The 17,754-nt window shown below is 42.5% G+C and overlaps 1 protein-coding gene across 3 annotated transcripts in view; it reads left to right on the forward strand.

Moving 5' to 3' along the window:
* The window catches only part of COLGALT2 (collagen beta(1-O)galactosyltransferase 2), a 412,958-nt gene that overhangs the window by 331,848 nt on the left and 63,356 nt on the right, over positions 1-17,754 (forward strand). For all 3 annotated transcript variants that reach the window (XM_073582911.1, XM_073582910.1, XM_073582912.1), the window contains one exon: positions 12,335-12,441. In XM_073582911.1, the coding sequence (XP_073439012.1) occupies positions 12,335-12,441 (107 nt within the window). The remainder of the gene's footprint in view (positions 1-12,334; positions 12,442-17,754) is intronic.

Below are 17,754 nucleotides of genomic sequence, written 5' to 3' on the forward strand. Positions count from 1 at the left end.
GATCATTGGTATGGAATTCAGAGCAAATCCATCCAGCACTTTGGTTCTGACCCCAGGCATCTCTTAAAGGGATCCCCAGTATGGAAGTTAGGGCAATTTCACTCAGCGTTCTGGTTCTGACCCCAGACTCTATTAAAAGGATCCCAGGTATGGAAGTCAGGGCAGTTGCCTTCAAATGCTTTGGTATTGACCCCAGGCTCTCTTAAAGGGATCATTGGTATGGAAGTTAGGGGGATTCCACTCAGTGCTCTGGTTCTGACCCCAGGCCCCTCTTAACCCCTTAATGTCTATGGACGTGCACAGTCTGTCATGGCAGGAGGTAACTTCCCGCACCAGGATGGACTGTGCATGTCCTCCCTTTGAACTGTCACTGTGTGTAAACGCGCAGTGACACTTCAGTGCTGACAGTTGTCTATGATAGCTGACAGGCATGGCAAGGGGTGCAGGGACCCTTGAAGTCGGTCCCTGCACCCCAAGCGCTGTGATTGGTCAGTAAATCTGACTGACCAAACACAGCAGTGCAGGAACTCAACGCTGCAATGGCTGAGCTTCTGCACTGACAGCTGGGAGCGGCGCCCCCTGCTGTTAGCCCCCTGAGTGCCATGATCGAGCGTGATCGCAGTGTTCAGTGGGGGAGGTAGAAGGTAGAGGGCTCCCTCTGCTTCAGGTCGGCGTCCCCGTGATGTAATCGCGGGGCCCGACCGGTTCCATGATGACCCGGAGGTGTCATGACAACCTCCGGGTCATTCAGCTACGGAAAGCTGTTGAGACCATGTTCACAGCATGGTGTCAGCAGCTTTCAGCATAGTTATAATGCATTACAATGCTGAAGCATTGTAATGTATTATATCTAATGTGAAAGTCCCATGAAGAGACAAGGTAAAAAAAAACATTTTTTAAAAAAATATGTAAAAAAAAATTAAAAAATAATTTAAAAAAATCCCCTAAAAATACACATTTTTATGTAAAAAAAAAAAAAAATACACATGTTTGGTATCACTGCATCCGTAAGGCTGTGTGCACACAATGCAGATTTGCAGCGGATCCGCAGCGGATTTTACCGCGCAGAAACGTTGCATATCCACATTGTGATGTACAGTAGCCTTAAAATCAATGAAAAAAAACCCGCTGTGCAGACGCTGCGGATTTTTCCGCGCGGTTTTCCTGCGGTACAAAATCCGCAGCATGTCACTTGTTTTGTGCGGTTTTCCACCTCCCCTGTCTCCAAATCCGCAGGGGAGAGTCCGCAGTGGAAAACCGCACAAAAACCGCAAGGAAACTGCAGGAAAAATGGAAGAAATCCGCAGGAAAAATACAGGTCATTTGACCTGCGGATTTCTTCCATCCTGCACGGAAAAATCCGCAGGGCTAAAAACTCCATCTGCACTCAGCCTAAAAATCCCATCTATAAAAGCATCACCCTAGTTAACCCCTTCAGTGAACGCAGTAAAAAAAAACCCACAAAAAAGTAGCACATTATACTTTTTCCAAGCGGTATCATCATACCGCTTGGAAAAAGTGCAATAACACGCGATCAAAAAGACGGATATAAATAAACATGGTACCGCTGAAAACGTAATCTTTTCCCGCAAAAAACGAGCCACCATACAGCTCAATCGGTGGAAAAATAAAAAAGTTATAGCTCGCAGAATAAAGTGATGCAAAAATAATTATTTTTTCAATAAAAGTTTTTATTGTGTAAAAAACTCCAAAACATAAAAAAAGATCTAAATGAGGTATCGCTGTAATCATACTGACCCGAAGAATAAAGCTGTCTTACCAATTTTACCACACGCGGAACGGAGGGAAAAAAAAAGCAATTCCTGAATTTTTTAGTTTTTGTTCATTCTGCCTCCACAAAAATCAGAATAGAAAACATTATGTGCCCGAAAATGGTACCAATAAAGCGTCAGCTTGTCCCGCAAAAAAACAAGTCCGCACATGACTCTGTCTGCCGGAATCTGGAAAAATTATAGCTCTCAAAATACATTGATGCAAAAATTTCTTACAAAAAATTCTTAACAAAAAATAGCGTCTTTTAGTGTGTGACAGAAGCTAAACACGAAAAAAGGATATAAATCTGGTATCACTGTAATCATACCGACGCAAGGAGTAAAGTCGCCATATCACTAATTCCGCATGAGGAACGGCTTAAAAAATAAAACCAATTTTTCACCTTTTGTGGATTTGTGCATTCTGCCTCCCAAGGATCACAGTGGTTCCCCCCCACATATTGGGTATCAGCGTATTCAGGACAAATTGCCCAACAACTTTTGGGGTCTAATTTCTCCTGTTACCCTTGTGAAAATAAAAAATTGGAGGCAAAAAGATCATTTTTGTGGAAAAAAAATATGACTTTTTTATTTTCATGGCTCTACGTTGTAAACTTCTGTGAAGCACTTGGGGGTTCAAAGTGCTCACCACACATCTAGATAAGCTCCTTGGGGGGGTCTAGTTTCCAAAATGGGGTCACTTGTGGGGGATTTCCACTGTTTAGGCACATCTGGGGCTCAGCAAACGCAACATGATGCCCGCAGACCATCCCATCGAAGTCTGCATTACAAAACGGTGCTCCTTCCCTTCTGAGCTCTGCCATGCGCCCAAACAGTGGTTCCACCCCACATATGGGGTATCAGCATACTCAGGACAAGTTGCACAACCACTTTTGGGTCCTATTTCTCTTGTTACCCTTGTGAAAATAAAAAGTTGTGGGCAAAACGATCATTTTTGTGGAAAAAAAATGATTATTTTATTTTCACATCTCTACGTTATAAACTTCTATGAAGCACTTGAGGGTTCAAAGTGCTCAGCACACATCTAGATTAGCTCCTTGGGGGTCTAGTTTCCAAAATGGTGTCACTTGTGGGGGGTTTCCACTGTTTAGGCACATCAGGGTCTCTCCAAATGTGACATGGCGTCCGATCTCAATTCCAGCCAATTTTGCATTGAAAAAGTCAAACGGACAAATTGCACAACAACTCTTGGGGTCCTTTTACCCTTGGGAAAATAAAAATTGGGGATGAAAAGATCATTTTTTTTGGAAAAAATATGATTTTTTTAATTTTACAGCTCTGTGTTATAAACTTCTGTGAAGCCCTTGAGGGTTCAGAGCTCTCACCACACATTTAGATAAGTTACTTGGGGGGTCTAGTTTCTGAAATGGGTTCACTTGTGGGGGGTTTCCACTGTTTAGACACATCAGGGGCTCTTCAAACGCGACATGGTGTCCGATCTCATTTCCAACCAAATAAGTCAAATGACGCTGCTTCCCTTCCGAGCTCTGCCACGCGCCCCAAATAGTGGTTTACGCCCACATATGGGGTATCAGTATACTCAGGACAAATTGCACAATAACTTTTGGGGTCCTGTTACCCTTGGGAAAATAAAAATTGGGGATGAAAAGATCATTTTTGGTGAAAAAATATGATTTTTTAATTTTACGGCTCTACGTTATAACCTTCTTTGAAGCCCTTGGGGGTTCAAAGTGCTCACCACACATTTAGATAAGTTCCTTTGGGGTCTAGTTTCCAAAATGGGGTCACTTGTGGGGGGTTTCCACTGTTTAGGTACATCAGGGCCTCTCCAAATGCGACATGGCGTCCGCTCTCGATTCCAGCCAATTTGACATTCAAAATCTCAAATGATGCTCCTTCCCTTCTGAGCACTGCCACGCGCCTAAAGATTGGTCTTCCTCCACACATGGGGTATCAGTGTACTCAGGAGAAATTGCACAACAAATATTGTGATTCATTTTCTCCTGAAACCCTTGACAAAATTAAAAAATTGTGTCCAAAGAAAAATTTTGAGTAAAAAAGTTAAATGTTAATTTTTTCCTTCCACATTGCTTCAATTCTTGTGAAGTACCTAAAGGGTTAATAAACTTCCTGAATGTGGTTTTGAACACCTTGAGGGGTGCAGTTTTTAGAATGGTGTCGCTTTTGGGTGTTGTCTGTCATATTGATCCCTCAAAGTGACTTCAAATGTGATGTGGTCCCTAAAAAAATGGTTTTGTAAATTTTGTTGTAAAAATGAAAAATCGATGGTCAACTTTTAACCCTTATAACTTCCTAACAAAGAAAAAATTTGGTTCCAAAATTGTGCTGATGTAAAGTAGACATGTGGGAAATGTTATTAACTGTTTTTTGTGACATATCTCTCTGATTTAAGAGCATAAAAATTAAAAGTTTGAAAAATGCAAAATTTTAAATTTTTTTGCCATATTTCTGCTTTTTTCGTAAATAAACACAATTTATATCGACGAAATTTTACCACTAACATGAAGTACAATATGTCATGAAAAAACAATGTCTGAATCAGCAGGATCCGTTGAAGCGTTCCAGAGTTATAAGCACATACATTAACAGTGGTCTGATTTCAAAATTAATGTGAAAAATGAGGATGAATGAACTCATGGAGATCAACATCCAACACTGCGGAGACACCATCACATGTTTCTCAACGCAGTGATTCTAGAGCAATGCCCCCATCCCTTATGGGAAATATGCAAAAACATGCAAAACACAAGCCGCGGAGACACCATCACATGTTTCTCAACACAAGCAATGACTAGCCAGGTCTTTCCCCGGGAAGGAATAACCATGGGAAGGGCAGTCTCCAATGAAGGAAACCACCTATGCCAAAACATGGTATCCATCCACAGACAGCTGTTTCGGAGTATTGCCCCTCATCAGTGTGGAGTAGGAAACTGGCTAGTAGGACCAATGCCTAGTAAAAGACTGTGAAAAATGAGGATGAATGAACTCATGGAGATCAACATCCAACACTGCGGAGACACCATCACATGTTTCTCAACGCAGTGATTCTAGAGTAATGCCCCCATCCCCATCCCCCATCCCTGGTTAATGGCCAGGGAAAATTAAGGCCTGGTCATTAACCTACAAAATGGCTTGGTCGTTAAGGGGTTAAAGGGATCCCCGGTATGGAAGTGATGGCAAATCCACTCTGCGCTTTGGTACTGACCTCAGGCATCTCTTAAAGGGATCTCCAGTATGGAAGTTAGGGTAAATCCCTCAGCGCTCTGATTCTCACCCCCAGGCTTCAATTAAAGGGATCATTGGTATGGAAGTCAGGACAAATCCACTCAGCGCTCTGGTTCTGATCCCAGGCTGATGGGAAGATGTGGGATATTAGGGGTAGAAGTCTAGTGGTTCTGGCTGACAGGATGATGTGGGATATTAGGGGTAGTAGTCCGGTGGCTCTGGCTGATGGGATGATGTGGGATATTAGGGGTAGTAGTCCGGTGGCTCTGGCTGATGGGATGATGTGGGATATTAGGGGTAGTAGTCTGGCGGCTGTGATGGGATGATGTGGGATATTAGGGGTAGTAGTCCGGTGGCTCTGACAGAATGATGTGGGATATTAGGGGGAGTAGTCCGGTGACTCTGACAGGATGATGTGGAATATTAGTGGTAGTATTCCAGCGGCTGTGATGGGATGATGTGGGATATTAGTGGTAGTTGTCCGGTGACTCTGGCTGACAAGATGATGTGGGATATTAGGGGTAGAAGTCTAGTGGTTCTGGCTGACAGGATGATGTGGGATATTAGGGGTAGTAGTCCGGTGGCTCTGGCTGACGAGATGATGTGGGATATTAGGGGTAGTAGTCCGGTGGCTCTGGCTGACAAGATGATGTGGGATATTAGGGGTAGTAGTCCGGTGGCTCTGGCTGATGGGACGATGTTGGATATTAGGGCTAGTAGTCCGGTAGCTCTGACTGATGGGATGATGTGGGATATTATAGTGAATGTGGCTATTCGGAGTGGGTGGGGCTATACACTCAGCTTTATATATATAGATATAATTATTATAACTTGTTATAACTAACCGTAGTTAATTACTATGCCCAGGCAGCGCCGGGCTCTTCAGCTAGTAATGCAGATAAAACAAGTTCATAATCATTTAGAAACAACAATACTAATGTTTTAACTGAGGAAGAGTTCAGAAATCAATATTTTGTGGAGTAACCATGATTTTTAAAAACAGCTTTCATGCGTCTTGGCATGCTTGACTTTCACACTGCTTCTGGTGCAAAAATTTAAGCAGTTCTTCTTTGTTTGATAGCTTGTGACTATACATCATCCTCTTGATTACATTCAGGTTTTCAATGGGGTTCAGGTCTGGAGAATGGGCTGCCCATGACAGGGTATTGATGTGGTGGTCTCTTAATTTTTGCCAGAGCTGTATGTATATTTCATAGGCACATCTTTTTGACCACACCAGGTTATACTGCCTGTGTTGCTCATAGCAACCAATCACTAAGGGTGGTTTCACATTAGCGCTTTTTAAGCGCACGCACGGCCGGGGGTGGCTCCGCCCCCGAGCCGGCTCTCTGCCCGGCGTGCCCGCCCCTTGCTTGTATCGCCGCCTCCTAGCGCACAGCGGCGCCTGCGATCGGCGCACCCTATCTTTAGCATAGGGTGCGCAGATCATGCGCAGGCCGTGCGCTAGTTGCGCTTTGACCTGCGCTGCGCACTTTTGACGGTGCGCCGTGCGCGCCAAAATCAAACTTTTCGGATTTTGGCGCGCACGGCGCACCGTCAAAAGTGCGCAGCGCAGGTCAAAGCGCAACTAGCGCACGGCCTGCGCACGATCTGCGCACCCTATGCTAAAGATAGGGTGCGCCGATCGAAGGCGCCGCTGTGCGCTAGGAGGCGGCGATACAAGCAAGGGGCGGGCACGCCGGGCAGAGATCCGGGTCGGGGGCGGAGCTACCCCCGGCCGTGCGTGCGCTTAAAAAGCGCTAATGTGAAACCACCCTAAGCATCTTTCATTTCACCAGAGCTGTTTAAAAGATGAAAGCTGAGCTGTGATTGGTTGCTATGAGCAACAGTTTTCCTTGCAGACAGTTGTGGTATCTGATATTCTTATCATTTCTATGGTGTTATCATCTTTCTGTAAAGCTGCAAATAACACAATTTATTACCATGCTGAAAAGACCACCCTCTGACACAGACTGCAGGGGTAGCCCAGAATCAGGAACTTCTCTTTGTCTGGCATGACGCATCCTCATTAACTTAAAAAAGTAAACACAGTTAAAAAAAAGCACAAGACTGATTTCTCCAACCAAGGTATCATTCATTTTAATCGGTGTATCAGCGCCAACCTGACAATGCCTGGTTCGCTTTAAACTTATTTATACAGCTACAACTAACGTCACTCTAAATTAGTCCTTCTTTACAATTTCTAACTAAATGGTATTACACTCAGGGGGCGGAACCGCTACACTGAAATGCTCTGTGCTGTGGGGACACTGCGCATCCTCTGTGTACAGATGGGAGGGAACCTGGAGATGACATACAGGTATATACTATATACAGGAGGAGATGACATACAGGTATATACTATATACAGGAGGAGATGACAGACAGGTATATACTACATATAGGGGAGATGACATACAAGTATATACAGAAGGAGATGACATACAAGTATATACTATATACAGAAGAAGATGACATACTGGAATATACTATATACAGGGGAGATGACATACAGGTATATGCTATATACAGAAGGAGATGACATACAAGTATATACTATACAGAAGGATATGACATACAGGGTATATACTATATACAGGGGAGATGACATACAGGTATATACTATATACAGGGGGAAATGACACACAGGTATACACTATATACAGTGGAGATGACATACAGGTATATACAATAAACAGAGGAGATGACATACAGGTATATAGTATATACAGGGGAGATGACATACAGGTATATAGTATATACAGGAGGAGATGACATACAGGTATATACTATATACAGCGGGAGATAACATACAGGTATATACTATATACAGGAGAAGATGACACACGTATACACTATATACAGGAGGAGATGACACACAGGTATATACTATATACAGGAGGAGATGACATACAGGTATATACTATATACAAGGGAGATGGCATACAGGTTTATACTACAGGGTGGGCCATTTATATGGATACACTTAAATAAAATGGGAATGGTTGGTGATAAAAACTTCCTGTTTGTGGCACATTAGTACATGGGAGGGGGGAAACTTTTCAAGATGGGTGGTGACCATGGTGGCCATTTTGAAGTTGGCCATTTTGGATCCAACTTTATTTTTTTCAATGGGAAGAGGGTCATATGACACACCCAACATATTGAGAATTTCACAGGAAAAAATGGTGTGCTTGGTGCTTGGTTTTAACGTAGCTTTATTCTTTCATGAGTTATTTGCTAGTTTATGACCACTTTTAAAATGTGTTCAAAGTGCTGCCCATTGTGTTGGATTGTCAATGCAACCCTCTTCTCCCACTCTTGACACACTGATAGCAACTCCGCAGAAGAAATGCTAGCACAGGCTTCCAGTATCTTTTGTTTCTGATGCTGCACAACTTGTATCTTCACAGCATAGACAATTGGCTTCAGAAGACCCCAAAGACAAAAGTCTAAGGGGGTCAGATCAGGAGACCTTGGTGGCCATTCAACTGGCCCACGATGACCAATCCACTCTCCAGGAAACTGTTCATGTAGGAATGCTTGGACCTGACACCCATAATTGATGGTATGGTGTGGCATATGGGGTCCAAAGATAGTAGGGCCATTCTTCATCAATGGAAACCTCAATGCCACTGGATATCTGAAATTTCTACATGATGATGTGTTGCCTTCTTTATGCACTGAAGATGGCACGTTCCCTGAGTTTTTCCAGCAAGATGGTGCACCACCACATTATGGATGTCATGTCTGAGCATTCCTACAAGGAATCTGAGCCCCGTAGACTAGCATTTCTTCTGCGGTGTTGCTATCAGTGTGTCAAGAGTTGGAGAAGAGGGTTGCATTGACAATCCAACACAATGGGCAGCACTTTGAACACATTTTATAAGTGGTCATAAACTTGTAAATAACTCATGAAAGAATAAAGTTATGTTAAAACCAAGCACACCATTGTTTTTCTTGTGAAATTCTCAATAAGTTTGAGGTGTCACATGACCCTCTTCCCATTGAAAAAATAAAGTTGGATTCAAAATGGCCAACTTCAAAATGGCCGCCACGGTCACCACCCATCTTGAAAAGTTTTTCCCCTCCCATATACTAATGTGCCACAAACAGGAAGTTGATATCACCAACTATTCCCATTTTATTTAGGTGTATCCATATAAATGGCCCATCCTGTATATACAGGAGATGACATACAGTGACAATTTATGTGCAATATAATCATTATAATTTGTTATAACTAACCACAGTTACTATGCCCGGGCAACGCCGGGCTCTGCAGCTAGTTTATTATATAAATGAATGCCTCTGGTTTAATTTAAAGGGATTACTATGATTATGCACTTTAATTAACGGTCCACCATCATACCTTTCCTGTGGTTCCCTCTTTTTCTTGTATTAATTTATCTCTGTGTACATTTTGTCTTTAATATGTTTTTAATTTAACTATTGTACTTGTGCGGGCACCCTGTTGCACACAGTTCCAATTTTTGCTACCCACTGTTTAATAAAGGTGTTTTACTCCGCTACCCTTGTCCCATTACTATTGTTCTCTTGTCCATGCCTAGTAGTCTTTTTGGCTTCTCACGTTTCGAATGGTTTGCCATGCAACCTTTTAGGATGTACACATTACTATTATGTATATTATATATTTATACACATACTTCTTTAACTTTATTTAAGCTGTTACGCCTAACTTTGTTTGTTCTAATATTTAGTAACCTATAGAGACGTTTGTATCCTTACTTCTTTTCATTTAAAATCAAAACTGCATACTTCTTTGTATGTGTACACCCATCTACTCCTCCCGCATCGTTGTTTGAATTATCTGCTACCCTGTATACAGGTTTTGTTTCTTTATTTTATCTATTATGCATTGTTTATATAGCGCCATCTTATTCCGCAGCGCTTTACATACAATATCAGCACTGTCCCCAAAGGGGCTCACAATCTAAATTCCCTATCAGTATGTCTTTGGAGCTTTGCTACCTTACTTGTCATGTGGATATTGTAAGTTACTATGAGCAATACTTTTGCATTGGAAAGTGGGGTCCTATGACAGGGTGGGGATGGGGAATAAACAAGTAGCTACACCTCTATTAATTAACAATCACTTTACTCTGAGTGCTGCCTTAAGTTCACTATTTGATGTGGTGTTTAGTTGTGGACTTCTAAATCTCTACCTAGACCTACTGAAAGTCTTCAGAGAGCTCCTTGTAATCACACAACAGGAAAGGTTTAGATCAGCAGAGGCAGTAACAGTAAATTCAAGCACTGTCTGGATTAGGCCTCTTTCACACTTCCGTTTTTGACAATCAGTCAAGATCCGCCGATTTTGAAAAAAAACGGATCCGCCATTTTTCTTTGCGGATCCGTTTTTTTCCCCATTGAGTTTCATTATTGGCAGATCTTGACGGATTGCCGTCCGTTGCATCAGTTTTTGTGCGGATCCACCAAAATGTTGCTGTCCGTCAACATCCTCAAAGATTTCCAAACGGAGCTTGCAACGTTTTTTTGGCCGGCGGATCCTACAGACACTGATTTAACCCTAAATTCTGTCCGGGTGCCGGAAAAAAAAAAAATTCTCTCTCTCTCTCTCCTTTTCCAGGCTGCGATTCCTTTAACATTCTTCATTTGGCGGATCCGTCAAATAAATGGACGGGTGGCATTCGTTGTCATCAGTACTAAAACGGAACCACTATCCGTACTTTTGGCGGATTTTAACTGACACAAAAAACTGAAGTGTGAAAGAGGCCTTAAAGGATAGTTGTAGGTGCCACATAGCCATCTATTCTAAGGAACCTATTTTGCAAGTTGCAGTAATTAACCCCATGAAAAAAATGGGTTACATAGTGATTTAGCAGTGTCAAAGGTCAAAGAAGCTGGAGGGGCAGCTTCAGGGTTAACCTGTAAAATGTGTCAGAGGTAGTAGGTAATAAAACCATTCCAAGGATTCCAGGGCAGGAATGTTCACTAATTGAAGGGCTGCTGCTCACAGTCTTGCACTAATTGGTCCCAGGTGTTTCCTGGCTAAATTAGAGGCCAGAATACTCAAGGCAGCTTTCTTCCTCCAGATCAGAAGATTCACAGTTTGATCATTTGTCTACAGGTCGAAAAAATTCAACGCCACAACTTCCTAAGAGAAGCTTGTAGTTTCACTGTTTTACTGCAGAGAGATGGACTTTTTTCTTGTACTTGTCTGAAAGGAGCATCTAGCACCATATAACAGCTTATGGTTAGCGTTTTTGGGAGGTCCTCATGTAGCATAGCTGACTTGGCTGCCCTTTTGTTTACTTGTGATAAAAACACTGTGATCACAAAGGGTCAAAATGTTGAATTTAAAATGAAATGTAAGATAGGGAATCTTTTGCAGTGGGCTTTAGACCACTAGGACCCAAAGCATTCCCAGGATCCTTTAAATCCAGAGAACAGGGCTCGGCAGCCTTATATTGACTGGAGCAGAGGTGCACATTCCCGGCCTCAGATCCATTATCAATGGGACTGCCAGAGAAAGCCGATACTGTGCTCAGTTTTCTCCTATGGACAATATCCGATGTACAAAGAAGCCGAGCTGAGCACGTGCACCTTCGCTCCATTCAAGATGGTGCAGCCGAATGCTTTTCTCAGGGTTTAATCACCCCAATCTCAGGATTGCTGGGGTCCCAGTGGTCAAAACTCCCCAGCAATCAGCAGGCATCCCCTATTTTGTGGAAGTTGAATAACTTGGATCTTTTTTTGATGGGTGGGGTGTTGGGATGCAGTGATCTTAGGAATAAAGATTGCCCAGCAATATTCTAAAAGGTCCCAATACACAAATGAAAAGACAGATGAGCTATCATTCGTTAGTCAAATGATCATGTCCCCAGAACACATGTTGGTAATATTTTAGAAGCCGATGAGGAAGCTAGCGCAGATTATTGGATTAAATATTTAACACTGTCAATCATTCAATCTATCAAACCTGTAAATGATCATTTACCTGTCCCCTGATTGCTTGCTGCAGAGCCGATTTGGGCACATATCATTCTGTTAACTCACATGGGAAAACATGGGTTAAGAGAATGACAAGTATTCAGACCTTGAGCAAATGATCTGAATACTTATGACCATGTGATATTTTAGTTTTTCTATTTTTAAAAATTTGCAAAAATTTCTACATTTCTGTTTTTTTTCAGTCAAGATGAGGTGCAGAATGTACATTAATGAGAAAAAATGAACTTTTTTAAATTTACCAAATAGCTGCAGTGAAAACAGAGTGAAAAGTTTTAAGGGGTCTGAATACTTTCCGTACCCACTGTGTATTACTGGTAATGATAATGGTTTTCTTGCAGGTTTTCATGATAAATCTGAAGCGTCGTCAAGATCGTCGAGTCCGGATGCTTCGTAGTCTGTACGAGCTGCAAATCCAGGCGAAGACGTTTGATGCCGTGGATGGCAAGTGAGTCTATCACTCCACATTACTGCTGTGACCGTCTTTCCATTTAATCTCTTTGTCAGAATTGTCTCTATATAATGTATAATGCACTGTTATGACGGCCATGTGTGGATCTCATACTCTATATACCTTTCATTCCTTAGTGCCTCATTGCAGCCCAGAAACAGTAGTATTAGAGTTATTATTGTGTAGTGGTATTAGTTTCAAGTATGCCACTATAACTGAGCTAGAATGACTGTGTGAAGTTTCAGCAATCAGTGATGGTTTGGGGAGCCATGTCATCTGCTGGTGTAGGTCCATTGTGTTTTATCAAGACCAAAATCAGCGCACCTGTCTACCAGGAAATTTTAGAGCACTTCATGCTTCCATCTGCCGACAAGCTTTTTGGAGTTGGAAATTTCATTCTCTAGCAGGAATTGGCACCTGTCCACACTGCCAAAAGTACCAATACCTGGTTTAAAAACAACAGTATCACTGTGCTTGATTGGCCAGCAAACTCACCTGAGTTTGGTTGCATGGCAAAGCTTGGAAGGGAAGGAGCGCCATTTGACTTTTCAATGCAAAATTGGCTGGAATTGAGTTAGGACGCCAAGTCGTGTTTGGAGAGCCCCTGATGTGCCTAAACAGTGGAAACCCCCCACAAGTGACACCATTTTGAAAAGTAGCTCCCCGAAGTAACTTATCTAGATGTGTGGTGAGCACTTTGAACCCGCAAGTGCTTCACAGAAGTTTATAACGTAGAGCCGTAAAAATAAAAAATCATATTTTTTTTCACAAAAATTATCTTTTTTAATTTTCCCAAGGGTAACAGGAGAAATTGGATCCTAAAAGTTGTTGTGCAATTTGTCCTGAGTATGCTGATACCCCATATGTGTGAGTAAACCATTGTTTGGATGCATGGCAGAGCTCAGAATTTTACTTTTTCAATGCATAATTGGCTGGAATTAAGATCAGACACCATGTCGAGTTTGGAGAGCCACTGATGTGCCTAAACAGTGGAAACCCTCACAAGTGACACCATTTTGAAAACTAGACACCCTAAAGAACTTATCTAGATGTGTGGTGAGCACTTTTAACCCCCCAGATGTTTCACTAAAGTTTATAACGCACTAGCTGAAGAGCCCAGCGCTCTCCGGGCATAGAAACTAACTACGGTTAGTTATAACATATTATAATGATTATATCTATCTATCTATCTATATATATATATATATCTATAGATATATAGATATATATATATAAGGCTGAGTGTAGAGCCCCGCCAACTCCGCATAGCCACCCTCACTATAATATCCCACATTATCCAGTCAGCCAGAGCTACCGGACTACTATCCCCAATATCTCACATCATCACGTCAAAGCCACCGGACTACTACCCCTAATATCCCCCATCGTCATCGTCCCATCCCTTTAAGAGAGGCCTGGGGTCAGAACCACAGCGCTGAGGGATTTGCCCTGACTTCCATACAGGGGATCCCTTTAAGAGAGGCCTGGCATCAGAACCAGAGCACTGAGTGGAATTGCACTTACTTCCATACCAATGATCCCTTTAAGAGAGACTGGGGTCAGAACCACAGCACTGAGTGGAACGATTCAAGCTTCCATATCGGGGATACCTTTAAGAGTGGCTTGGGGTCAGAACCACAGCGGAGGGATTTGCCCTAACTTCCAAACCGGGGATCCCTTTAAGAGAGGCCTGGCGTCAGAACCAGAGCGCTGAGAGGATTCGCCCTGACTTCCATACCAATGATCCCTTTTATAGAACCCTGGGGTCAGAATCAGAGTGCTGAGGAATTTGCCCTAACTTCTGTACAGGAGATCCCTTTAAGAGAGCCTGGGGTCAGTACCAGAGCATTTGAAGGCAATTGCCCTGACTTCCATACCGGGGATCCCTGTAAGAAAGTCCTGGGGTCAGTACCAAAATGCTGAGTGGATTTTCCCTAACTTGCATACCAATGATCCACGGGAGGGGGGATTCATTTCTGTCATGTGCTCTGCTCCTTTCTGGGAGCAGACAATGGCTGGGAGCTTATGTTCCCAGGGATGCTAGATTTCTCCCACCATGTCAGTGTCTGCTGAGGTGTTGTCAAGTGGGAAAACTTGCTCATAGCAACCAATCACAGCTCCGCTTCTTTTAACCAGCTCTGGTGAAATGAGAGATGCTTAGTGATTGGTTGCAAGGGAAAATGTTGATCATAGCAACCAATCACAGCTCAGCTTCTTTTGAACAGCTCTGGTGAAATGAAAGATGCTTTGTGATTGGATGGTGATACACACACACATTCATTTTTATATATAGAGATAACACCAGTCCGTGAAAATAAAAAAATCTTGTTTTTTCCCTCAAAAATGATCTTTTAGTCTCCACCAAACGTTGTTAACCAATTTGTCCTGAGTACGCTGATACCCCATATGTGGGAGAAATCTACTGTTTTGGAACACATTGGGGTTTGGAAGGGAAGTAGTGATGTTTTGGAATACAGACTTTGATGGAATGGTCTGTGGTTGTCATGTCACGTTTGGAGAGCCCCTGATGTGCCTAAACAGTAGAACCCCCCCACAAGTGACCTCATTTTGGAAACTGGACCCCCAAAGGAACTTATCTAGATGTGTGGTGAGCACTTTGAACCCCCAAGTGTTTCACTAAAGTTTATAACACCCGACTGTAAAAATAAAAAATCATATTTTTTCCCACAAAAATGATCTTTTAGCCCACAATTTTTAATTTTTTCAAAGGGTAACAGGATAAATTAGACCCCAAAAGTTGTTGTCCAATTTGTCCTGAGTACGCTGATACCCCATATGTGGGAGAAAACTACTGTTTGTTTCTAATAGTTGCGCCTTTTCTTGGCAGCTGCGGGCTGCTATTTTTAGGCTGTGTAGGGGTCTATATCAATGTCCCCTTACCAGCCTGAGAGTTCCAGCCCCCAGCTGTGAGCTTTAGCAAGGCTGGTTGTCAAAAATAGGGGGGACCCCACGTGTTTTTTTTTAAATATTTATTTAAATAATTTAAAAAAGCAGCAGGGGGACCTCTCTATTCTTGGTAACCAACCTTACTGGAGTTGACAGCTGAGGATTGCAGCCCTCAGCTGTGAGTTTTGCCTGGCTGGTTATCAAAAATACAGGGGAACCCATACCATATTTTTTAAAATTATTTATTTAGAGCGCAGGTGCCGGCTGATGCATACTCCTATTAGAGGCAGCAGGCATAGGCTGATGGGAGTAGTATTTTTACCTTTTATCACAGCTGCCGGATCAAGCTGTCATTTGACAGCGTGGGAACCACAGCTGTCTGACCGGCAGTATTGATTTTACTGATGATCAGATGCAGTGTTTGCCGTACTGTCATGCACATGATAGCACATGAAACATCTGGTGATTGGGGTGCCAAACCCAAACAGTAACACAAACTTCCTGGTGAAGTCTGTGTTTGGGGTTCGTACCCAAACAGTAGGTGTCCATACAGACCTCGAATTTTACTTTTCGGGTTCTCCCATCTCTATTCTTGGTCAGTCCTGATATGCAGAGAATACTGAATCTGCTCACATAGATAGGTGTGGAGACACGGGGGTCAGCGAGTGCTCTATTTCAGTAGGCGAAACCGCCGAATGTACCTGGGCACATCCCACTAAACGCCTGCTCTCCTTGTACCATGGGTGTAATAATATTCAGACAACACAGGGTCAAGTTAAAACAGTGTGGCAATACTTTATTAAACCACAAAACAGGCAAATAACACAAATAACAGTCCCAGCAAAATACCAAAGATGGTGCAAAATTACAGTGTCTCACCCTTCTGCGGACTAGTTGGGATAAAAGCATCTATGACTTCAGAGTTAACAGGGACTACTCCACCTGTGACATGCACAGAGAGCGGAGGTAACGACAAGCTTAGGAAGTGGTCAGTCCATTGAGGTACAAGACCTTTTTTTCATTTATTTATAGCGCAGGCGGCCGATGAATACCACCATCAGCTGCTACTGCTGTCAATGTTATTAGCAGCAGCAGGGGTAGGCTGATGGGAGTAATAGTCCCATCAGCCACCGCCTGCTGTCTTTTTTATCACTTAAGCATAACTCTCATAATCTCCCCTGCTTGAGTCGATCGCCGGCAGAGCAGGGGAGAATGATGAGAGCCGTGTTCAGCACCCAGTGGCGGGGAACAGTGCTTACTGCAGCGCTTCTTCCCTGGCGCCCGTCCATGTGGTACTGATTCGGCACACGGTTGCCATATGTATTACACACACAGACACTGACATCTCCGTACCGGAAATATCAGGACGTGTGAAAGAGGCCTTATAGCGGATTTTTATGTTTGGCAGCTGTCACACGGTAAAAGACGCTTTTTATTGCAAAACATAGTTTTAGCATCACATTTTGAGAGTCATAATTTTTCCATATTTTGTCCCACAGAGTCATGTGAGCTCTTATTTTTTTGCAGGACAAGCTGACGTTTTTATTGGTATAATTTTCGGGCACATGACATTTTTTGATCACTTTCTATGCCGATTTTTGGGAGACAGAATGAACAAAAACCAGCAATTCATGAATTTCTTTGGGGGGGGGTTATACCATTCCGTGTGTGGAAAAATTGATAAGGCAGTTTTATTCTTTGGATCAGTACAATTACAGCGATACCTCATTTATATTTTTTTATGTTTTGGCACTTTTATATAATAAAACAATTTTATAGAAAAAAAATTGTTTTTGCATCACTTTATTGTGACAGCTATCACTTTTTTATTTTTTCATTGATGACGCTGTATATTGGCTCGTTTTTTGCAGGACAGGATGATGTTTTCAGTGGTACCATGTTTATTTCTATCCGTTTCTTTGATTGCTTGTTATCCCACTTTTTGTTTGGTGTGATGATGATGATGATGATGATGATGAAGCTTTGTTTTTTTTATGGTGTTCAGCTCACTAAAGGGGGTAACTATTGGGACAGCTGAGCCATACATAGAAGGATGGGACGGGGGAGCCGAGCCATGCATACTGGGAGGGGGGTGAGCCACACAGAGCAGGACAGTGATGAGGGGACAATATACACCCGGCTTATACTCGAGTCAATAAGCTTACCCAGTTTTCCGTGGCAAGATTGGGGTCCTCGGCTTATACTCGAATATTTACGGTATTTATTGATAGGATATATATTGATTTTTTTAAATTTTTTAAAATATTTTTACAATTATTTAAAACTTTCTTTTTTACTTTTTCCTAATTTTTTTTACTTTGTCCCACTATGGGACAATCATTTTATGCAGGCTGATCGCTTCTATAGCATGCAGATGAAGCAGCATCTGCATACCAGAGAAGC

This window comes from Dendrobates tinctorius, unplaced genomic scaffold (assembly GCF_039654945.1).
Source record: "Dendrobates tinctorius isolate UK_male_01 unplaced genomic scaffold, ASM3965494v1 ptg000074l, whole genome shotgun sequence".
Classification (NCBI taxonomy): Eukaryota; Metazoa; Chordata; class Amphibia; order Anura; family Dendrobatidae; genus Dendrobates; species Dendrobates tinctorius.